This window comes from Meriones unguiculatus, chromosome 1 (genome assembly GCF_030254825.1).
Source record: "Meriones unguiculatus strain TT.TT164.6M chromosome 1, Bangor_MerUng_6.1, whole genome shotgun sequence".
Lineage (NCBI taxonomy): Eukaryota > Metazoa > Chordata > Mammalia > Rodentia > Muridae > Meriones > Meriones unguiculatus.
Genome location: NC_083349.1, coordinates 27,117,622 through 27,143,248, shown reverse-complemented (window position 1 = coordinate 27,143,248; position 25,627 = coordinate 27,117,622). Strand labels below are relative to the sequence as shown.

Below are 25,627 nucleotides of genomic sequence, written 5' to 3'. Positions count from 1 at the left end.
TACCCCAAATCGATGGATATGCTATTTCATCAGAAACACAGGAAAAATATTTTAAAGCTATGTTAATTGAGTTCTTATAGGCACATAAAGAGGAAATGAACAAAGCTCTCAAAGAAATACAGGCAAATATAACCACACAAATAGAGGCATATGAAGAAGAAATGAACAAAAGAATCATGGAAGAAAGGAATCCACATTCAAACAGATGAAGGAAATGTTACAAGACATGAAAACAGAAATAGAATCAATAAAGGAAACACAAATAGAGAAAACCCTGGAACTGATTAGGAACCACAAAGGTAAAGCATCACCAACAGAATACAAGAGATGGAATAGAGAATCTCAAGCACTGAAGATACAATTGCAGAAATTGATATGTCTCTCAAAGAAAAAGTAAAATCGGAGAAGTTCCAAACAAAAAGCCCCCAAGAAATCAAGGATGCCCTGAAAAGAAGAAATCTAAGAATAATAGGAATATCCAAAAAAGAAGATTCCAGCTTCCAAGGTCCAGAAAATATTTTCAAGAAAATCATAGAAGAAAATTTTCCCAACCTAAAAGAAAGAGATGTCCATTAACATAAAAGTGGCCTTCAGAACACTAAATAGACTAGACCAGAAAAGGAACTCCTCATGTCACATTATACTCAAAACACTAAATCTTCAGAGCAAGGAAAAAATATTAAAAGCAGCAAGGGAAAAAGGCCAAATAACATATAAAGGCAGACCTATCACAGCAGACTTCTCAATAGAAACTATGAAAGCCAGAAGGGCGTGGGCAGTTGTCATGCAAACTCTAAGGAAACAGGTGCCAACCCAGACTACTATACTCAGCAAAGCTTTCAATCAACATAGATAGAGAAACAAAATATCCTTGACAAAACTAAACTTAAACAATATCTACACAGCAAACTAGCCCTACAGAAGATACTAGAAAAAAAAAACTCCAGTCTAGCAAAGTCCACTACACCCAAGAAAACACAGGTATAGATAACTTCACAACAAAAAATTAAAAGAAAACAAACATTGAAACACAGTATTACCACCAATTCCACAATAAAAGAAACTATAATTCATTGGTCACTATTATCTATCAACATCAATGGACTCAATTCTCTAATAAAAAGACACAGACTAACAGAATGGTTGCAGAAACAGTATCCAACATCCTGCTGCAACCAAGAAAAACACCTCTGTAAAAAAGATAAATACTACCTCAGAATAAAGAGCTGGAAAACTCTTTTTCAAGGAAGTGGACCCAGAAAACAGGCTGAGGTAGCTCTCCTAATATCTAATAAAATAGACTTTCACCCTAAATTAATTTAAAATGATGAAGAGGAATGCTTCATTCTCATCAAAGGAAAATTTTACCATGAGGACACCACAGTCCAGAACATATATGCCCCAAATATAAGAGCAACTGTATTTGTAAATGAAACATTATTAAAGCTGAAATCACACATCGAAACAACCCACATATCCATCAGTGGAGGAATGGATACAGAAATTGTGGTATAGTTACACAATGGACTACTACTCAGCAATTAAAACAAGGCAATCTTGAAATTTGCACACAAATGGTGCAAACTAGAAAAGATCATCCTGAGTGAGGTATCCCAGCAGCAGAAAGATACACATGCTATATACTCACTTATAAGTGGATATAATCTAGGATAATATAGGATAAACATTATAAAATCTATACACCTAAAGAAGCTAAAAGAGGACCCTAGGTAAGATGAGTAATATTCTCACAAAAAGGCAAACAGGACGGACATAGGAAGAGGGAGAAAACAGGGAACAGGACAGAAGCCTACCACAGAGGCCCTCTGAATGACTCTACCCATCAGGGTATCAAATGCTGAGACTCATAGCCAAACTTTGGGCATAATGCAGGAAATCTTACAAAAGAAGGGGGATATAGAACGATGTGGAGAGGACAGGAGCTCCACAAGGTGAGCAACAGAACCAAAAAGTCTGGGCAAACAAGTCATTTTTGAGACTGATACTCCCACCAAGGTCCATGCATGGAGATAACCTAGAACCCCTCCACAGATGTAGCCCATGATCTCAGTCTCCAAGTGAGACTAGTAATGGGAACAGGGACTGTCTCTGACATGAACTCAGTGGCTGGGTCCTTAATCATCCCCACCTGAGAGTAAGCTGCCTTACTAGGCCACAGAAGAAGACAGTGCAGCTAGTTCTGATGGGACCTGAGAGGCTAGGGTCAGAAGGAAGGGAGGAGGACCTACCCTATCAGTGGACTTGTGGAGGTGCATGGGAGATGATAAGAGAGGGATGTTGGGATTGGGAGGGGATGAGGGAGGAGGCTACAGCTGGGAGACTAAGTGAATAAACTGTAATTAATAATAAAAATAAATTTTGAAAAGAAGCAATAGGAGTGGTAATGAAGGGGTTTTAATAAAACAATACATTTTGTGCAGGTATAAATTTTAGAATTAATTCATTGTGTATAAATCATGTCTTTATAAAGTGTTTAAATATGAATGATACCATCTAAGAAGGGTTTTTTTTTACACCATTCTCTTTGAATGAAAGAAATGTATCCAGTGACTTAATGAGATCATATATTATCTTGGGCACTAACTCATACACATGTCAAAGATTGTGTATTTTGTGTCATAAAAAGCTGGCATTATGCTCACCTCCATGGTAAGGATGTCTTCAGAATTCTTCATTCCATTCTTGCATGCAACTTTTCGAAGTTCCTTTAAGGCCTTTTGGGGTTTGTTAGTCACAATAAGCCACCGAGCTGACTCTGACACCCACCTGCTCAAAACCATGTGGACATAAATTCTCACAGGGTCATTTTCTACATTAAATTTATTCTTGAATAGTTTTATTTTTAATCTAATACCTACCAGTCATTCAGTTATAACAAAAATCTATAGTATTATATCATGATGTACAGTTTTTAGGAAAATAGAACATGATTCAGTTAGGCAGTGTACCTGCACTTCTGGAATACAGAGCTGGAGTCACATTTGTCTGTCTCCCTCATATAGATATATATTTTAATAGAGGTTATATAACTTGAATACGGGGGAGCATTTCTTGAGACAATTGCTGATTTTTTGTTAGGCTGTAGAAAAATTTTATTTATCATGTATCCTTCTCTAAATTAAGAACTCCTGAATAAATTTTCCTCACTAATAATATCACCCAGAGCAGTAATGATGCCAAGGATACATTGTCTTCCCAACATGACAAGAGTGACAGACATATTAATTTTTTTTTTTGTATTTTTTTTTTATTTTTTTTTATCAGTTACATTTTATTAACTCTGTATCCCAGCCGTGTCCCGATCCCTCATTCCCTCCCAGTCCCTCCCTCCCTCCCTCCCTCATCTCCACCGTGCCCCTTTCCAAGTCCACTGATGGGGGGACCTCCTCCCCATTCATCTGATCCTGTTTTATCAGGTATCTTCAGGACTGGCTGCAAAGCCCTCCTCTGTGGCCTCCTCTGCTCCTCCCTTCGGGGGTGGGGAGACCAAAGAGCCAGTCATCGAGTTCCTGTTAGAAATAGTCCCTGTTCCCCTCACTTTGGGAAACCAATTGGTTACTGAGCTACCACAGGCTACATCTGAGTGGAGGTTCTAGGTTATATCCATACATGGTCCTTGGTTGAATGTCAGTCTCAGAAAAGACCCTGTGCCCAGATATATTTGGTCCTTGTGGAGCTCCTATCCTTTCCCCATCAGACTAACTCCCCTTCTTTCTTATGATTCCCTGTACTCTGCCAAAGGTTTGGTCATGAGTCTTTGCTTTGAAAACACTGCTAGTTAGAGTCTTTCAGATGCGCTCAGTAGACTCCTGTCATACCAGACATATTAATTTACAGAGATTGTGATAAGTGCATTTCTTACATCTTGATTCATGACATGGTCACCTCAAAATTTCAAACCATAGGGTAGGAAAGAAAGCTCATACCTTGTAGGTATAAGGAAGAAAAATAGTGGCACAGACATTACCAGCTGGAGGTGCTGCCAGTTTTGAAATGCAAATGCCAGGCCTGCCATTGCTGTGTTTCCAAAAGCATTAGCACATCCCCACAGTGTTGTCACCAAGGCTTGGAATTTAGGGCTTGTCCATTCTATCACTGAAAAGAAAAAAATGAATCTTGACTTCTAACAATGTTGTAAAGAGCAAAAGCTTGTACAATGTTTATCAAAATGTATGACTTACTGAGAAAAAGACCATTTGAGGTTGTTACTAGAACACAAATCCCTATCAGGAATCGAAGTGAGCAGTAGATGAGGAAGGTGGGAGCCCAAGCTGCACAGGTCCCAGTGATGGCCATTAGGAGTAAAGCACATCTGAAGACTAACTTCCTCCCAAACCTGAGGAAAAGACAAAGATTCCATCAGGGACAAATTCAGTTATTAAAAACCAAAGATAGGCAGTGCTTTGTCTCATCCTCATGTTTAACTGTTCTCATCACCAAACCCTGTTCTGTCCTCTGTCTGTAACCCCCTTTGGAACTTATAGGCTGTTAGTTCTCTGTCAAAACAACACAGATGTTTGAGCCCAAATAGGTATGTATGTTTGTGCTTAGTGATCTCTAGGATCAAAGGCACATATAGAGAAACATAATCTTTAATGACTACATTTTTTTAAAAAGTTAACATTAATTAATTAGCCAATTAATTAGTTCATTGGTTGGTTAATTAGTTAATTAATTAACTTTAGGTTCCGATTACAGATTTCCCAAGTTCCACCTAATATTTGGATGTGGGTCACTGCATCTGTTTCCATCAGTTGCTGATGAAGCCTCTCAGATGACAGTTATGCTAAACACCTGTCTGCAAGTATAGTAGAGTATCTTTAATTATATCAGGGGCGTGCTCCCTCAAATGGCATGAGTGTCAAGCTGGGCCAGTCATTCATTAGTTCTCATTCAATTTCTGCTCCATTTTCATGCCTGTACCTCAGGCAGGACAAATTTTGAGTCCAAAGTTTTGTGGTTGGGTTGATGTCCCAATCCCTCCATTGGAAGACTTTGAAGACTTTTCTGGTTACTGGAGATGTCTGTTCCAGGTTCCATATCTACCATTGCAAAGAGTCTTCGCTAGGGCCATCCTCATAGATTCCCAGGAGTTTCCACTGTTCTAGGGTTCAGCTCATCCCAGAGACACCCTCCCACTCTTCCAGTTGTCTCTACCCCCATTTTCCCCCACCTGATATCTCCTGTTCTCATTCCTAATCACTTCCCCACACAGTTCCCTCCTTCCCTCCACCTGTGACATCTTTTTTTTTTTTCAGATTTTTATTCGGTTCTTTAGACTTTAGGGATTGATTTAAGGTTCTTTCCATTGTGTTTGATTATGGCTATAGTCTTGCTGTATATTGCCTTTACTGTGTTTAGGTATGTGCCTTGTTTCCCTGATCTCTCCAAACTTTAAACATGAATGGGCATTAGATTTTATCAAATGCTTTTTCGGTATCTCAGGAGATGATCATGTGGGTTTTCTCCTTCTGCATATTTATGTGGTGGATTTTTGTATATTCAACCACCCCTGCTTCCCTGGAATAAAGCATACTTGGTCATGGTGGATGATATGTTTTATGTGTTCTTGGATTTGGTTTGCAAGTATTTTATTGAGTATTTTTTCATCGATGTTCATGAGACAGATAGGTTTGAAATTTTCCCTTTTGTTGAGTCTTTCTTTGGTTTAGGTCAATGTGACTGTGGCCTCATAGAAAGAGTTTGGTGATGTTCCTTCTGTTTCTCTTCTGTGGAATAGTTTGAAGAGTATTGGTGAAGACTCTTTTCTGAACATATGGCAGAATTTTGTGCTGAAACCACCTGGCCCTGGTTTTTTGTTTGTTTGTTTTTGTTTGTTTGTTTGCTTTTGGCAGGGAGACTCGATGACTGCTCCTATTTCTTTGGGAGATATAGGATGGTTTAATCTAGTTATCTGATCTTAGTTTAGATTTGGTAAATGGAATCTATCAAGAAAATTGTCTGTTTCATTTAGATTTTCAAATTTTGTGGCCTAGAGGCTTTAGAAGTAACACAAAATGATTGTTTGGGTTTCCTCAGTGTCTGTTGTTATGTTCCCCATTTCATTTCTGATTTTGCTGATTTGAATAGTTTCTCTTTTCCTTTTAGTTAGTTTTGGTAAGGGTTGGTCTATCTTGTTGATTTTCTCAAAGAACCTGCTTTTGGTTTGATTGATACTTTGAATTGTTTTCTTTGTTGCTAAATATTGACTTCAGCCCTGAGTTTGATTATTTCTTACTGTCTACTCCTCTCTGGTGTGTCTGATACTTTTTTCTTTTAGGTCTTTCAGGTGTGCCATTAAATTGCTTATATGAGATATCTCAAACTTATTTCTGAAGGCACTTAGTGCCATGAATTTTCTTCCTAGCACTGCTTTTTTTGTGCCCCATAAGTTTTGGGTATGATGTGCTTTCCTTTTCATTGAATTTTAGAAAGTCTAAAATTTATTTTTTAAAATATCTTCCTTGATCTAGGTGTTGCTGAGTAGATAGTTGTTTAGGTTCCATGCATGTGTAGGCTTTCTATTATTTCTGTTGTTGTTGAGGTCTAATTTTAGTCCATGGTGGACCTCTGTAAGTGCCATTATTTCCATATTTGTCTTCTGTCTAGATGATCTGCCCCTCAGTGAGAGTGGAGTATTGAAATCTCCCACTATCAAGGTGTTGGGATTGATTTGTGATTTCAGCTTTAATAATGTTGCATTTACAAATGCAGTTGCTCTTGTATTTGGGGCATAGATGTTCAGAACTGTGATATTCTTTTAGTGGATTTTTCATTTGATGAGAGTGAATGTCCCTCCTCATTTCTTTTGATTTATTTTGTTCGAAAGTCTATGTTATTCGATACTAGAATAGCTACTCAGCTTGTTTTCTGCGTCTGTTTGCTTGAAAAACCTTTTTCCAGCTCTTTACTCTGAAGTGTTTATCTTTGTTGCAGAGGTCTTTTTTTCTTGGATGCAGCAGAATGTTGGATCCTGTTTCTGCAACCATTCTGTCAGTCTGTTTTTTTTTATTGGAGAGTTGAGTCCATTGATGTTCATAGATTACAGTGACCAATGAATGTTAGTTCCTTTTATTGTGGAGGTGGTGGTACTAGTGTGTTTGCATGCTTGTTTTCTTTTGGATTTTTGTTGTGTGATTATCTATATCCTATGTTTTCTTGGGTGTAGCTATTTTTGTTGGATTGGAGTTTTCCTTTTAGTATATTCTGTATGGCTGGGTTGCTGTGTAGATATTGTTTAAGCTTATTTTGTCATGGAATATTTTGTTTTCTCCATCTGTGTGAATTGATAATTTTGCTGGATATAGTAGTCTGGTTTATCATCTGTGTGTTCTTAGAGTCTGCATGACAAGGCCCAGGCCCTTCTCACTTTCATCGTTTCTATGGGAAGTCTGGTGTGATTCTGATAGGCCTACCTTTGTCCATTCCTTGGCCTTTTTCCTTTGATGCTTTTAATATTATTTCTTTGTTCTGTAGATTTAATGTTTTGACTATTATGTGATATGAGAAGCTTACTTTCTGGTTTAGTCTATTTTGTGGTCTGCATGTGCCTTTTGTATGTTTAAGGACATCTCTTTCTTATTTACTTTTATTTTTATTAATTACAGTTTAATCACTTTTTTCATTGTAATGAACATTTGCTTTTTTTTATTTTTTTATTTTTTTATCAGTTACATTTTATTAACTCTGTATCCCAACCATGTCCCGATCCCTCATTCCCTCCCAGTCCCTTCCTCCCTCCCTCATCTCCACCGTGCCCTTTTCCAAGTCCACTGATAGGGGTGGAACCTCCTCCCCATTCATCTGATCCTGTTTTATCAGGTATCTTCAGGACTGGCTGCAAAGCCCTCCTCTGTGGCCTAACAGGACTGCTCCTCCCTTTGGGGGTGGGGAGGCCAAAGAGCCAGTCATTGAGTTCCTGTTAGAAATAGTCCTTGTTCCCCTCACTTTGGGAAACCAATTGGTTACTGAGCTACCACAGGCTACATCTGAGTGGAGGTTCTAGGTTATATCCATACATGGTCCTTGGTTGAATGTCAGTCTCAGAAAAGACCCTGTGCCCAGACATATTTGGTCCTTGTGGAGTTCCTATCCTTTCCCCATCAGACTAACTCCCCTTCTTTCTTATGATTCCCTGTACTCTGCCAAAGGTTTGGTCATGAGTCTTTGCTTTGAAAACACTGCTAGTTAGAGTCTTTCAGATGCGCTCAGTAGACTCCTGTCATACGTTCAATGCACATCCCATCTGTCTTTCTAAACGAGGATTGATCATCTTGCCCCAGGTCCGCTCAATTGATTATCTTTTTTAGGTGTATAGATTTCATTATGTTTATCATATCTTATAGGTCTATATAAGTGAGTATATCCCATGTTTGTCTTTCTCCTTCTGGGATATTTCACTCAGAATGATTTTTTCTAGATCCCACCATTTGCCTGCAAATTTCATGATTTCCTCCTTTTTGATTGCTGAGTAGTATTCCATTGTGTAAAAATACCACAATTTCTGTATCCATTCCTCCGTTGATGGACATCTGGGTTGTTTCCAGGTTCTGGCTATTACAAATAAAGCTGCTATAAACATGGTTGAACAAGTATCCCTTTTGTGTACTTGAATGAACTTTGGGTATATACCTAGGAGTGGTATAGCTGGGTCTTGAGGAAGCACTTTGTATCCCCCCTGTAGGTTGATCTCTCCTCCCTTCCCAATCCTGCCCTCCCTCCCCCTTCTCCACCCATGCTTCTCCTCCAGTCTACTGATAGAGGAGCTCTTCTTCCCCTTCATTCTAATCCTAGTCTACACCAGTTCAGCCACAAAACCTTTCAATAACAATCTGTCCTGCTAGCATGTTGTGCTGAGTCAGAAATTGTGGGAAAGGCCAAACAGTTGCTTGTCCAGTTTGTGATCTAGTACACAAGAGGGATCTGGCTGCTGAAATTGCATACAAGACCAGAAACCAGAAGTCAAATGACCCAGAATCCTTGGATAGGCAAAAACAATGTCAATCAAATGATGCCTGATGATATTCTGCTGTATTAATTAATTGGTGCCTAGCCCAATTGTCTTCAGAGAAGCCTTATCCAGCTTGATAGAGGCAGATGCATAAACCCACAGCCAAACATTTGGTGAATTTTGAGAATCCCTCTGAAGAGGGGAAGAAGGATTATAGATGCCAGAGGGGTCAGGAACATCACAAGAATCATAGAATCAACAAACATGTCCTTATAGGGATTCACAGAGACTGAACTGCAAACCAGAAAGCCTGTGTAGGATTGACCTAGGCCCTCTGTACATATGTTATATTTATGTAGCTTGGTGTCTTTGTGGGATTACTAGTAGAATGAGTGGGTGCTGTTTCTGACTCTTTTGCCTGCTTTTCAGACCCTTAATCTCTTACTAGTTGTCCCTAATATGAGGGGATTTGCCTAGAATCATTGCAACTTGTTATGCCATCTTTGGTTAATATTCCTGGGATGCCTGCTCTTTTCTGAATGCAAATGGAGGATGAATGGATAGTGAGGGAGGAAATGGGAAGGATATCAGAAGTAGGGCCAGGAGAGGAAGAAGAAACTGTGGGCAGGATGTAATACCTGAGTATATAAATTAAAAATTGACTTTAAAGATTGAAAAAAATATGCCTCCATACAACAAGGACATTTGCTTAAGTATATTCATAACAGCTTTGTTCACAATAGCCAGAATCTAGAAACAACCTAAATGTCCTTCAACCAAAGAATGGATAAAGAAACTGTGGCACATTTACATAATAGATGACTACTCAACTATTAAAAACAAAGAAATCATGAAATTTGCAGGTAAAAGGATGGAAGTAATGTCATCCTGAATGAAGTAACCAAGACACAGAAGGACACACACACACGCATGTACACACGCACACACATGCACACACACACACATTCATGTGGATTTTAACCATAGAGTACAGAGAAGCATATTATGAGGCACAGACCCAAAATGATAAATAACAAGAAGGATCCAAGGGACAATGCATAACTCTCACTTAGGGGGGAGAGAGGATAGACAGAGGTTGTGGCTAAAGAGAGGGACCTAGGTAGGATAGGGGGCACAGAGAGTTAACAGGGTGGAGATTAGATCTGGGGCAAGCAAGTGAAGACAAGAGTACAGAAGGCATGTAGAGAAAAGAGAAATGAGGATCAGAGTATTTCCATGACAAGCTGGAGGTCTAAGGGCAGGCTCCTAGGAGGCTATGAGGAGAATTCAAACAGAGACTCCTACCAACAGAGGCCATAGAGACTGGAGAGGCCACTCTCTAATTAGATAAGTCTCCTAACAGAGGAAGGAGAACACAAACCCACCCACAAAAACTTTGATCCAAGACTTTTCCTGCTTGCCAGATGCACAAGGATAAAGATAGAGTAACTAGAGTAGAGATTGAGGGAAGTCCCAACCAAAGATCCACTCTATCTTATAGTGCTAACCTCTGACATCGTGAATGATAATTTGTTAGCTTTCAGACAGGAGACTGACAGAGTTGTCCTCTGAAAGCCTCTACCCAACAGTGCCTCAAAACAGATGCTGAGACTTACATCTAAACATTGGGTGATGCATAGGGTGTATTATAAAAGAGTGAAAGAGAAAGGTACCTAGAGGTGGCAAGAGCACCACAAGATGAACAACAGAGCCAACTAACCAAGACCCAGCGGGTCTAACTGAGACTGGAGCATCAACCATGCACATACCGGGCCTAACCCCTTACAAATATGTAGTAGATGTGCAGCTTAGGCTTGATATGGGTCTTAGAGTAAGGGAAGTAGGGACTGCATTGTACAGGGACTCAGTTGCCAGCTTTTTGATCACTTCTCCTTGATGGGGCTGTCTTGCACAGGGGAAGAGGACATGCTCAGTCCTGATGCAACATAATGAGCTGGAGTGGATGGGAAAAGGAGATTTCTGAGGAAAAGAGGAGGAGAAAGGGGATATGGAAGAAGGGAGTATGGGACTGGAGGAGAGAAGATTACAAGGATGTAAAGTGAATAAAATGTTTAGGGGCTCAAACCAAGCTTAATGGCTTTGTCTCATGACTGCCTGTGGATCCAGGTGTAGAAGTCTCAGCTACATCTGTAGCACCATGTCTACCTGCATGTTGTCATGCTTCCCACCATGATGGTGATGGATAAAACCTCTGAGCTATAAGTCAACTTCAGTTGAATGCTTTCCTTTATAAGTGTTGCATTGGTCATGATGTCTCTTTACATCAATAGGAACCATAAAAAAGACAGAAGTTGGTACCAGAGGTGGAGTATTGCTGTGATAGGCCTGACCATGCTTTTCCTTGCTGGAATGTGGATCTTGGGACTTTAGAGTAGGAAAGCATTAGAATGCTTTACATATGCTGTCTTAATGAACCAATGTAGCAGAAGCAAGAAAGAGAGAGGTCTGATTCTGATTTGAACAGTGGGAATCCAGCTCTAGACATTTCAGACAAGACTATTAGGATGTGTCTTAATAGTGAGGACTCTAGAATAGTAATCATTCTAGTGAGGAATGTGGCTATTTTCTACCCTTGTCCAAAAAAATCTGCTTGAGCATAAATTGAAAAGCTTTGTATTAACAGTTTTGGCAGACTATGTTCCTTGGTTATTAATGGCCAGTCTCATACAGCACTGTAATGAAAAGCAGGAAAAATGAACAAAATTATAAAATATAATATTTGGAAAGGAAAAGAGCACCAGGAAAGAGTTCAAAGAAAAGCCTGGTCCCAAATAAGGTAGAGGTTGTGATGACCTTAAAAACAAAACAAAAACAAAAACAAAACAAAACAAAAAAGACCACCACATAAGCTTCTAACTTTTGAAGGGGAATTAAAGAAAAGCTTAGGGACAGGTGTGGTGGTAAAGTTTGTTTTTTATCTTAGAACTTGAGAGGCAGAGCCAGAGCCAGGCTTATCTTTGAGTTTCAAGCCAGCCTGGTTTACAGAGCAAGTTCTAGGAAAGCCAAGCATAGGCAGTGAAGGAAATCATGGAAAACAAAAATGTGGGGAAAATGTGTTTAAATAAAGGGGCCATGTTCCAGACCCAGAAAGCAGCAAAACTTGTTAGCTTTGATCATGTGGTTCTTTCTTTAGAGTTAAGGATATAAGAAAGGCGTTTTGTAATCTCCCTGTACAACTCAGTCAGGCTACTGAGATCAGGCATATAATACAGGTGTCCCTACATGGTGGTCAATAGTGGCCATACTGTGAAGCTGTGGATGTGACACTTGGATTGCCTTAGAGACCCCAAGATGTTGGAGATGGTAGAATTGTAGGTACCCTGCCAAATAAATATGCCAACAGAGTGAACCACCCAAAGAAAAAGAAGTGGGCTGCAGTCAACAAAGCTGAAAGGAGGTGGAGATCTGAGGAGCCCTTTCACATCAGATATGAAGATGAAGAGTTTGGAGTTTGTCTAGCTGGTTTTTGGTCTTGCTTTGGTCCAGCATTTACCATACTCTGCTTGCTCTCCTCACCCAATTAAAATGGTAATATATATGCTGTGCCATTATATGTTGGAAATATGTGATGTCCTTTTTCATTTTGATTTTACAGGGATTACAACTAAGAGACTGGATGGATCTCAGAAGAGACCTTGAATTCTGGACCTTTAAACAGTGATGAAACTGTGATAGACTAGTAGGACTTTTTGAGTTGAACGAAATAGCTTTTGTATTATGATATGACCTCAAGCCTTTGGGAAACAGAGAGTGGAAGTGGCTTATATGGAGTGGCATTATTACATTTGCCTTTGTAGGATTAGCAGTTGTCTTGTTGGATGAAGCATATCACTGGATTTCAGGCTTCCAAAGCTCAAGCCAGGCCTAGTGTATCTCTCTTGATGTCACCTGTGGATCCATATATAAAAATCTCAGTTATCTCTTTCACACTATGCCTACCTGCATGTTACCATGCTCTGCCCCATGATGATATTGAAATAAACCTCTGAAATGTAAGCCTGCCTCAATTAAATACTTTCCTCCAGAAGAGTTGCCATGGCCATGGCTTCTCTACCCAGCAGTAGACACCTATATAAGACACATGACTTGTAGCTGATGAACATATTGTTATGTAGAGAAAGGTATAAAGAACAGATACTTACCTGTCTGATATGTGGCCACCTAGGATACTTCCTGTCAAAACGCCAAATAAGATCACAAATTTAGCGACTGATCTCAATGCCTGAGATCCACACACCAGGTCCCACTGGAAGAGAAAAACAGCATGGTAGTCTGTTAGTTTAATTTGTACAAATTCTTCAACATGATCTTCCCCTTCCACTGTACCAACCCTCTTCTTCCTCTCCATCTTTCCTTTCAACATCATTTGGCTTATACCATTCAGTGTCACCTTAAACAAACCGGTTTCCAGGAGTCCTCCTAGACTGTTGTAGGTTGTATTAAGTGATTTCTAACCTATGTCAAGAAGCTCTCATATGTGGTCATATATGATTTGATATCATTAACATTTTTTTACTGGATCCTATATATCAGTGTACAACCCCCTCAATGTCTCTTCTTAGATAGAGCTTGATCACTGTTTTTGTTTTATTTAATTACTTCTATACTTGTGGCAAAGGTCTAAGGATAACATTCAGCCCTTGCATGAGTAAAGTGTATTAGCAATTACTCACATTCTGATCTATAAAAGAATATAAACTACTCGGAGTTTGTTTTTTTTTAATTTTTATTTATTTATTTTTTTGGCTGTGCTCTGTACTGAATCTTGGTTCTTACTTGTGCTACAGATGCAAAATGCATTTTGTCATGAACCTACATTTCTAGCTATCACTGTTGTATGTATAACCTAGATATTTCAAATTTTAAATCAAAGCTAAATAATGTTGACTGGTCACAACACATGGACACTTTACTTAAACTAAATTGAAAGATGATATTTACTCCTTTTAAATACATTTTCTTATTATTTATTCTTAGGAATTTCATATATATATATGAAACACACACACATTGCACTATAATAATATTCTACCTTCAAAAACTCTACAACTTCCTCCAAGATGCCTGAACACATATGTCTCCAAACCTCATGTCCTTTTTTTTTTATATTCTACTGTTTGGTTAATGTTGACTATATGTTCACTGGAACATAGGCAACCTAGTACTGGCCATACCTCTAAGATCTTTTGCTGGTCTTGTACAAGTTACCACTCTTCCTTTGAGTTCATCTATAAGGACATTTCCTCCTCTTTCAAATTCTATTTTTGTTATTAAAATTTTTAACTAAAGTATAATCACACAACTTCCCTTATGTGATAGTTTGAGTAGGTATGCTCACCATAAACTCGTGTTTAAATATTTTGCACATAGAAAGGGATACTATTAAAATTGTGATTTAGTTGGAATAGATACAGCCTTGTCGGAGGAAGGGTGTCACTGTAAGAGGCAAGCTTTGAGGTCTCCTATTCTCAAACAATGCTCAGTTTGGGACAGAGTCTCCTTCTGGTGTCTGCAGATCAACATGTAGAACTCTTAGCTTCTTATCCAGTACCATGCTAGCCTGCATGCCACCATGTTTCCCACCATGATGATGATGGACTAAACCTCTGAAACTGAAAGCCAACCCCAAGTAAATTTTTCCTTTATAAAAGTTGCCATGGCTGGAAGTCCTTGCTAGAGCAATAAGACAGTTGAAGGAGATCAAGGGGATACAAATTGGAAAGGAAGAAGTCAAATTAGTACTATTTGCAGATGATATGATAGTATATGTGAGTGACCCCAAAAACTCTACCAGGGAACTCCTACAGCTGATAAACACCTTCAGCAAAGTGCCCGGATACAAAATTAATTAAAAAAAATCAGTAGCCCTCCTGTATACAAATGACAAAAGAAATTAGGGAAACAACACCCTTCACAATAGCCACAAATGACATAAGGTACCTCGGAGTAACCCTAACCAAGGAAATCAAAGACTTGTATGAAAAAAATTTCAAATCTCTGAAGAAAGAATTAGAAGAAGATATGAGAAGATGGAAAGATCTCCCATGCTCATGGCTTGGCAAAATTAACACAGTAAAAATGGCCATCTTACCAAAAGCAATCTACAGATTCAATGCAATGCCCATCAAATTACCAACACAATTCTTTACAGACCTGGAAAGAAAAATTCTCAACTTCATATGGAATAACAAGAAACCCAGAATTGCTAAAACAATCCTCTACAATAAGAGATCTTCTGGAGGTATCTCCATCCCTGATCTTAAGTTGTACTATAGAGCAACAGTTTTAAAAACTGCATGGTACTGGCATAGAAACAGAATGGTGGATCAATGGAACCGAACAGAGGACCCAGAAATAAACCCACACACTTATGGACACCTGATCTTTGACAAAGACGCCAAAACCATTCAATGGAAAAAAGATAGCATCTTCAACAAATGGTGCTGGTCCAACTGGATGTCTACATGTAGAAAAATGAAAATAGATCAATACTTATCACCCTGCACAAAACTGAAGTCCAAGTGGATCAAAGACCTCAACATAAACCCAGACACATTAAATCGGCTTGAAAAAAAAGTGGGAAATACCCTAGAACTCATTGGTACAGGGGAAAACTTCCTGAACAGAGCACCAACAGCACAGGCTCTAAGAGCAACAATCAATAAATGGGACCTCATGAAACTGAAGAGCTTCTGCAAAGCAAAGGACACCGTCATCAAAACAAAGCGACTGCCTACAGATTGGGAAAGAATCTTCCCCAACCCTTTATCTGACAGAGGACTCATATCCAGTATATATAAAGAACTAAAGAAGCTGAAAAGCAGCAAACCAAGTAATCCACTTAAAAAATGGGGAACAGAGCTAAACAGAGAATTCTCTGTAGAGGAATACCGAACGGCAGAGAAGCACTTAAAGAAATGCTCAACCTCACTAGCCATTAGGGAAATGCAAATCAAAACAACCCTGAGATTTCACCTTACACCCATGAGAATGGCCAAGATCAAAAACTCAAGTGACAACACATGCTGGAGAGGTTGTGGAGAAAGGGGAACCCTCCTCCACTGCTGGTGGGAATGTAAACTTGTACAACCACTCTGGAAATCAATCTGGTGCTTTCTCAGACAACTAGGAATAGTGCTTCCTCTAGATCCAGCCATACCACTCCTGGGCATATATCCAAAAGAGGCTCAAGTACACAAAAAGGACATTTGCTCAACCATGTTTATAGCAGCTTTATTTGTAATAGCCAGAAGCTGGAAACAACCCAGATGCCCCTCAACTGAAGAATGGATGCAGAAATTGTGGTACATCTACACAATGGAATATTACTCAGCATTGAAAAATAAGGAAATCATGAAATTTTAAGGTAAATGGTGGGATCTGGAAAGGATCATCCTGAGTGAGTTGTCCCAGAAGCAAAAAGACACACATGGTATATACTCACTCATATAGACATACAACATAGGACAATCCCACTAAAACCTGTGCATCTAAAGAAACTAAGCAAGAGAGAGGACCCTAACTAAAATGTCCAATCCCCATCTGGAAAGGTAAAGAAGATGGACATCAGAAGAAGAAGAAAACAGGAAACAACCTAGGAACCTCCCACAGAGGGCCTCTGAAAGCCTCTGCCCTACAGACTATCAATGCAGATGCTGAGCCTGATGGGCAACTGTTGGGCAGAGTGAAGGGAATTTTATGTAAGAACTGGGAAATAGTAAGAGCTGAAGAAGACAGGGTCTCCACAAGGAGAGCAACAGAACAAGAAAATTTGAACACAGGGAACTTCCCAGAGACTCATACTCCAACCAAGGACTATTCATAGAGATAACCCAGAACCCCTGCACAGATGTAGCCCAGGGCAGTTCAGAGTCCAATTGGGTTACATAGTAATGTGAAGAGGGACTGCCTCTGACATAATCTGATTGGCCTGCTCTTTGATCACCTCCCTGTGGGGGGGGGGGGAGCAGCCTTACCAGGCCATAGTAGAGGACAATGCAGCCACTTTTGATGTGAACTGATAGACTAAGATCAGAAAGGAGAGGAGAACCTCCCCTATTAGTGGACTTGGGGAGTGGCATGCATGCAGAGGGAGGAGGGAGGGTGGGATTGGGAGGGGAGGAGGGAGGGGCTTATGGGGGGATGCAGAATGAATAAAGTGTAATTGATGAAAAATTAAAAAAAAAGTTGCCATGGTAATGATGTTCCTTCACAGCAATAAAAGCATCATGAAGACAGAAGTACTGGGGGCTGAGCTATTGCTGTAATAGGCCTGACTGTGCTTCTGTTAGGAGGAATGTGAATATTGGTACTGTGGATTAAGAAAGCAGTGGAATGCTTTAAGCAGGGCTTACTGGGACATTCAAGTAGGAACATGGAAGACAGTGGTGCTGAGGGTGATTTGAACTGTGGGAGCATAACTCAAGAGGTTTAAGAGGAGAAGACTGTTAGAATGTGGCCAGACAATATTTTTGTGATATTTTGGCTAAGAATGTGGCTGCTTTTTGTTCCTGTCCAAAGACTCTGTCTGAGGCTAAAGTGAAGAAATTTAGATTAATTTCATTGGGAAAGGAAATTTCAAAAAGCCTAGTATAGACTTTGTTTGTGATTACTACTCTTCAGTCTTACGAAAAGTTTTCTTATTTTTTATTTTTTATGAAAAGAAGCAAACTCAGCAAGGAAAAAAATACAAGATGTATGCCTCACAGAGTAAAGGGGCACCAAGAAGTGAATTGGAGCTAAATCCTGTGCTTAAGGAGATTAATAGGTTAAAGATATTAAATGGAATAACGGGAGCAGTGACCTGAGCATAAGATCCCATTTAGCTAAGTTTACCTCTTGTGAAAACGAATTAAAGAACAATATAGGTCCAGATGTGATGGTATACTCCTTTAATATCAGCATCCAGGATACAGAGGCATGTTGATCTCTGAATTCAAGGTTAGCCTGATCTACAGAGAAAGTTCCAGGACAGCCAAGCTTAGACAGTGAAGAAAATCATGGAATACAGAAAGCTGGTGAAGTTGTGATTTGATGAAGATGCCTATATCAGCCCCAGCACCAACAAAACTTAGCAGTTTCAGCCACTTCGTTTTGGATTAAGAGTCAAGGGTAGAAGAAAGAGGGTATGGAATTTCCATCCTCAACTAAGGAAAGTTACTGAGGGTAGATGTGTGTCAGGTGTGTCCTCATATGGAGGCCCAGACAGGCCACTGTGTAAAGCTATGAAGGTGAGGCCTAGATTGCCTTGGAAACCCCACAGGGTTAGAAATGTCAGAGCTATTGGATACCTGCCAAGGAAAGCTGCTAACAGAGACTGAAACCAGCCTGAGAGAAAAGCATGTTGCAGTCATTAAAGCTGAAAGGAGATCTAAAGAGCATTTTGGCACCAGACATTGAGATGCAGAGTTTGGAGTTTGTCTAGATGGTTTTTTTTTTTTTTTTGTCTTCCTTTGGTCCATTATTTTGTCACCGTGTTCCCTTCCCTCATTTTGGAATAGTAATGTATGTCTAGTGCTATTATATGTTGTAAGTTTGTGATTTTTTTTTTTAATTTTACAGGAAATTACAGTTAAGAGAGTGAATGAGTATCAGAAGAGACTTTGAACTTTGGACTTTTAAACGTTGTTGAGACTGTGGTAGACTCTGGGAACTTCTGAAGTGGGCTAAACACATTTTTCATTATGTTATGGCTACCATTCTATGGGGGAGGAGAGAATAGAATCTCTTGCATACTGCATGAAAGCATCACCTATCAATAAAAAGCTGATGGCCTCTTAGATGAGGCAGGACATAAGAGGTAGGAATTCCAGCAGAGAGAGATGAACTATGGGATAGAGTCAAAAGAAAGAGATTTGTCCTAGACTGTAAAAAAGTAAGTAATATAAAATTGAGGACAGGTAACCAGCCATGTAGCACATACAGAATAGAATAAACAGGTAAATAAGTTATGAGCTAGTAGCAGAACCAGCCAAAGCTTATGGCCTAGGCATTTATTAAAAAACTATTAAGTCGGGGGGCGGCAAGATGGCGGCGCCGGGAGGACTCTCATTCTGAGCAGCAGCACAGCAGGATCAGCACAGTGACCAGCAATCAGAACTCTCGGCCATAAAACACAGTCATTGTGTTTCCCAGGTGAGAGGATACCCCACGGTGGGGGATTCAATCAGCTTTTAACTCACCCGGCTAAACTGCGGAAGAGATCCCGGTTCCGCCAGGTGCTTGGCTGCCGGCCGCCAGCCCCAGCCCCAGCCCAGAGCCACAAGCCAGTGTCTCTGGTCACGGTCCCAGACTGAACCCTGTGCACCACACTATCAGAGACTGGAATTTTCAGTCGAGAGATAACCCCAGGGTACAGGAAACGATTGGGACCAGCCTTAGGTAACCCAGACATCCCCTGGAAAAGACTCAGGCAGGTTCCATGGGCACCCCAGGAGCCAGCCTGGAGCCAGAGCCTGGGACCCAGGTTCCAGCACAGAGCCCTGCCTGCCTGCGCGCCTGATTCGCCGCCGGAAATAGAAAAGGCGGGTCTGATCTCACAGCACTCAGCTCACCCCCAACCTGAAGAGGTCCCCGGAAAATTACCCAGCTTAGGGAGGCACTCAGGCTCCCAAAAGCCGCAAAGGCAGACACAGGCAGTTTCTGCCCACCAGACAGCTGGCAGAGACTGAGCCGCCATCACACAGCTGTGCTCCAGGCACAGGCAGCTTCTGCGGCCAGCCAGCTGGTGGACACTGAGCAGTGTGCACCAGGGCAAAAAAAGACACTGGGAGTCCATGTCTCCAGAGAATCCACGGGTAAGGAAGGAAACTGTACTGACCTAAATCACCCAATCCTTCCCCAGAAAAAGTCTAGCAGTCTAGTGGGGCCAAGGCGCCAGCACTCAGCTGTGCTCCAGACACAGGCACAAACAGTTGAGGCGCGCCTGATGTCCAACTGGCTTCACAGCAGCTGATCATTAAATTTACAACAAGAAACCCAGAAACAGGGCAGCTGCCCTCAGGACTTCCCTGGGTGAGAGGAGAACCCTCTCAACTAACAAAGACCACAGTTACCACTCAGGTTTATATCCCTGAGGTGAGCAACTCCTGAAAAAACACCAGCCATCCAGGGACTATACCCAAAAAGCTGGGAAGACATCCTTCAGGAAAAACCAGCTTTCTGCAAAGGGGATTCTCTCCACCACAGGATCCCCAGAAACCACCAGAAAATAACCCCAAACACCTAAGATAACACAATGGGTAGAGGCCAGCGTAAAAGCTCAAGCAACAAAAGACAGAGCAATATGGCATCTCCAGAACCCAGTTACCCAGGGGCAAGTAGCCCTGGACACCCCAGCATAACTGAAATCCAAGAAGATGACCTAACATCTATGCTCATGAAGATGATAACAGAGGAAACAAATAAGATTAGTAAAGACATAGAGGAAGAAAAACTCAAACAGATTATTGCCATCCGTAAAGAAATAGAGGAAGCTGCAGCCAAACAGTTTATGGCCTTTAGAAAGGAAATGCTTAAAACACTGAATGAAATGATAGAAACAGAGTTGAAGGAACTAAAAGAAAAACAGGAAAGTATAATCAGACAGGTGAAGGAAGCAAACAAAACAACTCAAGACCTGAAGATAGAATTGGAAAAATTAAAGAAAACACAAATGGAAGAAATAATGGAAAGGAAGAATCTAGGGAAGAAAACAGGAACTACAGAGGTAAGCATAACCAACAGCTACAAGAGATGGAAGAAAGAATCTCAGGTGTAGAAGATACAATGGAAGAAATCGATGTATCTGTCAAAAAAATGTAAAATCCGAAAAATTCCTGACACAGACTGTCCAAGAAATGCAAGACAATATGAAAAGACAAAACCTAAGAATAATAGGTATAGAGGAAAAAGAAGACTCCCTTCTCCAAGGCCCAGAAAATATTTTCAACAAAATCATTCAAAAAAATTTCCCCAAGCTAAAGGAGAGGCCAATTAGAATACATGAGGCCTACAGAACACCCAACAAATTTGACCAGAAAAGAAAATCCTCCCGCCACATAATAATCAAAACAGTAAGTATACAGAACAAAGAAAAAATACTAAAAGCTGCAAGGGAAAAAGACCAAGGAACATATAATGGCAAACCCATTAGAATCACACCTGACTTTTCAACAGAGACTATGAAAGCCAGAAGGGCCTGGACTGATACCATGCAGACCCTAAGAGAACACAGATGTCAGCCCAGGCTACAATACCCCGCAAAACTCTCAGTCCTCATAGATGGAGAAAACAAGATATTCAATGACAAAAACAAATTTCAACAATACCTACAAACAAATCCAGCATCGCGGAAGACACTGGAAGGGAAAATACAACCCAAGAAAGCTAGCTACATTCAAGAAATCACAGGAAATAAATAACCTCACTTCAGTAAAACAAAAAGCAACCAAGCACACATGACCACAGCCAACATCAAAATCAAGAGATCTAACAGCCACTGGTCATTAATCTCTCTCAACATCAATGGACTCAACTCTCCAATAAAAAGACACAGATTAACAGAATGGATACGTAAACAAAACCCAGCAATCTGTTGCATACAAGAAACATACCTAAGACAGAAAGATAGACATTACCTGAGGGTAAAGGGTTGGAAGACGACTTTCCAAGCAAACGGACCCAAGAAGCAAGCAGGAGTAGCTATTCTAATATCTGATAAAATAAACTTTCAACCAAAATTAATCAAAAGAGATGGGGAAGGACACTTCATACTCATCAAGGGAAAATTCCACCAGGAAGACATCACAATCCTGAACATCTATGCCCCAAATACAAGGGCACCCACATTTGTGAAAGAAACATTGAGAAAATTTAAAGCACATATAGATCCCCACACATTAATAGTGGGAGACTTCAACACCCCACTCTCAACAAAGGACAGGTCAACAAGACAGAAATTAAACAAAGAAACAATGTCTCTGACAGAGGTCATGAATCAAATGGACCTAACAGACATTTACAGAACTTTACACCCAAACACAAAAGAATTTACCTTCTTCTCAGCAACTCATGGAACCTTCTCCAAAATAGACCATATAGTGGGTTGCAAAGCAAGCCTCAACAGATACAGGAAGACTGAAATAATCCCATGTATCTAGTCTGATCACCATGGAATAAAGCTGGACCTCAACAATAACAGAAATAACAAAAAGCATACACACACACATGGAAACTGAACAACTTGTTACTAAATGACAGCTGGGTCAGGGAAGAAATAAAGAAAGAAATTAAAGTCTTTCTAGAAATCAATGAAAATGAAGACACAACATACCCAAACTTGTGGGACACAATGAAAGCAGTGCTAAGAGGAAAGTTCATAGCACTAAGTGCCTTCAAGAAGAAATTCGAGACAGCTCATTCAAGCACCCTAATGGCTCACTTAAAAACCCTAGAAAAAGAAGAAGCAGACACACCAAGAAGGAGTAGATGGCTGGAAATAATCAAACTCAGGGCTGAAATCAATCAATTGGAAACAAATAAAACAATTCAAAGAATCAATGAAACCAAGAGCTGGTTCTTTGAGAAAATCAACAAGATCGACAAACCCTTAGCCAGGCTAACTAAAAGGCAGAGAGACACCACCCAAATCAACAAAACCAGAAATGAAAAGGGGGATATAACTACAGACACTGAGGAAATCCAAACAATCATTAGGACTTACTTCAAAAGTCTATATGCCACAAAATTTGAAAATCTAAATGAAATGGACAATTTTCTTGATCGATTTGACTTACCAAAGCTGAATCAGGACCAGGTAAATCAACTAAATAGTCCTATATCCCCCAAAGAAATAGAAGCGGTCATCAAAAGTCTCCCATCCAAAAAAAGCCCAGGACCAGATGGCTTCAGCCCAGAATTCTACCAGACCTTCAAAGAAGAGCTAACACCAATTCTCTTCAAACTATTCCACAAAATAGAAACAGAAGGAATATTACCAAATTCATTCTATGAAGCCACAGTCACCTTGGTACCTAAACCTCACAAAGACTCAACAAAAAAAGAGAATTTCTGGCCAATCTCCCTTATGAACATTGATGCAAAAATACTTAATAAAATACTTGCAAACCGAATCCAAGAACACATCAAAGATATTATCCACTATGACCAAGTAGGCTTCATCCCAGGTATACAGGGGTGGTTCAATATACGGAAATCCATCAATGTGATCCACCATATTAACAAACTGAAAGAAAAACACCACATGATAATCTCCCTAGATGCTGAAAAAGCCTTTGACAAAATCCAACATCCATTCATGTTCAAAGTATTGGAGAGATCAGGGATACAAGGCACATATCTAAATATAGTAAAGGCGATATACAGCAAGCCTATGGCCAACATCAAACTGAACGGAGAGAAACTTAAAGCAATCCCACTGAAATCAGGGACAAGACAAGGCTGCCCACTCTCTCCATATCTCTTCAACATAGTGCTGGAAGTCCTTGCTAGAGCAATAAGGCAGTTGAAGGCGATCAAGGGGATACAAATTGGAAAGAAGTCAAATTATCACTATTTGCAGATGATATGATAGTATACATGAGTGACCCCAAAAACTCTAAGAGGGAACTCCTACAGCTGATAAACACCTTCAGCAAAGTGGTCGGATACAAAATTAACTAAAAAAAATCAGTAGCCCTCCTGTATACAACAGACAAAAGAGCTGAGAAAGAAATTAGGGAAACAACACCCTTCACAATAGCCACAAATGACATAAGGTAGCTCGGAGTAACCCTAACCAAGGAAGTCAAAGACTTGTATGAAAAAAATTTCAAATCTCTGAAGAAAGAATTAGAAGAAGATATGAGAAGATGGAAAGATCTCCCATGCTCATGGCTTGGCAGGATTAACATAGTAAAAATGGCCATCTTACCAAAAGCAATCTACAGATTCAATGAAATGCCCATCAAATTACCAACGCAATTCTTTACAGACCTGGAAAGAAAATTCTCAACTTCATATGGAATAACAAGAAACCCAGAATTGCTAAAACAATCCTCTACAATAAAAGATCTTCTGGAGGTATCTCCATCCCTGATCTTAAGTTGTACTATAGAGCAACAGTTTTAAAAACTGCATGGTACTAGCATAGAAACAGAGTGGTGGATCAATGGAACCGAACAGAGAACCCAGAAATAAACCCACACACTTATGGACACCTGATCTTTGACAAACACACCAAAACCATACAATGGAAAAAGATAGCATCTTCAACAAATGGTGCTGGTCCAACTGGATGTCTACATGTAGAAAAATGAAAATAGATCCATACTTGTCACCCTGCACAAAACTGAAGTCCAAGTGGATCAAAGACCTCAACATAAACCCAGACACATTAAATCGGCTTGAAAAAAAAGTGGGAAATACCCTAGAACTCATTGGTACAGGGGAAAACTTCCTGAACAGAACACCAATAGCACAGGCTCTAAGAGCAACAGTCAATAAATGGGACCTCATGAAACTGAAAAGCTTCATATTGTTATGTAGAGAAAGGTATAAAGAACAGATACTTACCTGTCTGATATGTGGCCACCTAGGATACTTCCTGTCAAAACGCCAAATAAGATCACAAATTTAGCGACTGATCTCAATGCCTGAGATCCACACACCAGGTCCCACTGGAAGAGAAAAACAGCATGGTAGTCTGTTAGTTTAATTTGTACAAATTCTTCAACATGATCTTCCCCTTCCACTGTACCAACCCTCTTCTTCCTCTCCATCTTTCCTTTCAACATCATTTGGCTTATACCATTCAGTGTCACCTTAAACAAACCGGTTTCCAGGAGTCCTCCTAGACTGTTGTAGGTTGTATTAAGTGATTTCTAACCTATGTCAAGAAGCTCTCATATGTGGTCATATATGATTTGATATCATTAACATTTTTTTACTGGATCCTATATATCAGTGTACAACCCCCTCAATGTCTCTTCTTAGATAGAGCTTGATCACTGTTTTTGTTTTATTTAATTACTTCTATACTTGTGGCAAAGGTCTAAGGATAACATTCAGCCCTTGCATGAGTAAAGTGTATTAGCAATTACTCACATTCTGGTCTATAAAAGAATATAAACTACTCGGAGTTTGTTTTTTTTTAATTTTTATTTATTTATTTTTTTGGCTGTGCTCTGTACTGAATCTTGGTTCTTACTTGTGCTACAGATGCAAAATGCATTTTGTCATGAACCTACATTTCTAGCTATCACTGTTGTATGTATAACCTAGATATTTCAAATTTTAAATCAAAGCTAAATAATGTTGACTGGTCACAACACATGGACACTTTACTTAAACTAAATTGAAAGATGATATTTACTCCTTTTAAATACATTTTCTTATTATTTATTCTTAGGAATTTCATATATATATATGAAACACACACACATTGCACTATAATAATATTCTACCTTCAAAAACTCTACAACTTCCTCCAAGATGCCTGAACACATATGTCTCCAAACCTCATGTCCTTTTTTTTTTTATATTCTACTGTTTGGTTAATGTTGACTATATGTTCACTGGAACATAGGCAACCTAGTACTGGCCATACCTCTAAGATCTTTTGCTGGTCTTGTACAAGTTACCACTCTTCCTTTGAGT

At 39.7% G+C, this 25,627-nt stretch overlaps 1 protein-coding gene across 1 annotated transcript in view; it reads right to left on the bottom strand.

Moving 5' to 3' along the window:
• Positions 1–25,627, bottom strand: part of LOC132654782 (solute carrier family 22 member 19-like) — a 100,675-nt gene that overhangs the window by 29,152 nt on the left and 45,896 nt on the right. Inside the window, exons 2-5 of the mRNA XM_060386084.1 lie at positions 24,545–24,648; positions 4,203–4,357; positions 3,948–4,116; positions 2,664–2,787 (exon numbers count right to left, since the gene is read on the bottom strand). Coding sequence (XP_060242067.1) covers positions 2,664–2,787; positions 3,948–4,116; positions 4,203–4,357; positions 24,545–24,648 — 552 coding nt within the window. The remainder of the gene's footprint in view (positions 1–2,663; positions 2,788–3,947; positions 4,117–4,202; positions 4,358–24,544; positions 24,649–25,627) is intronic.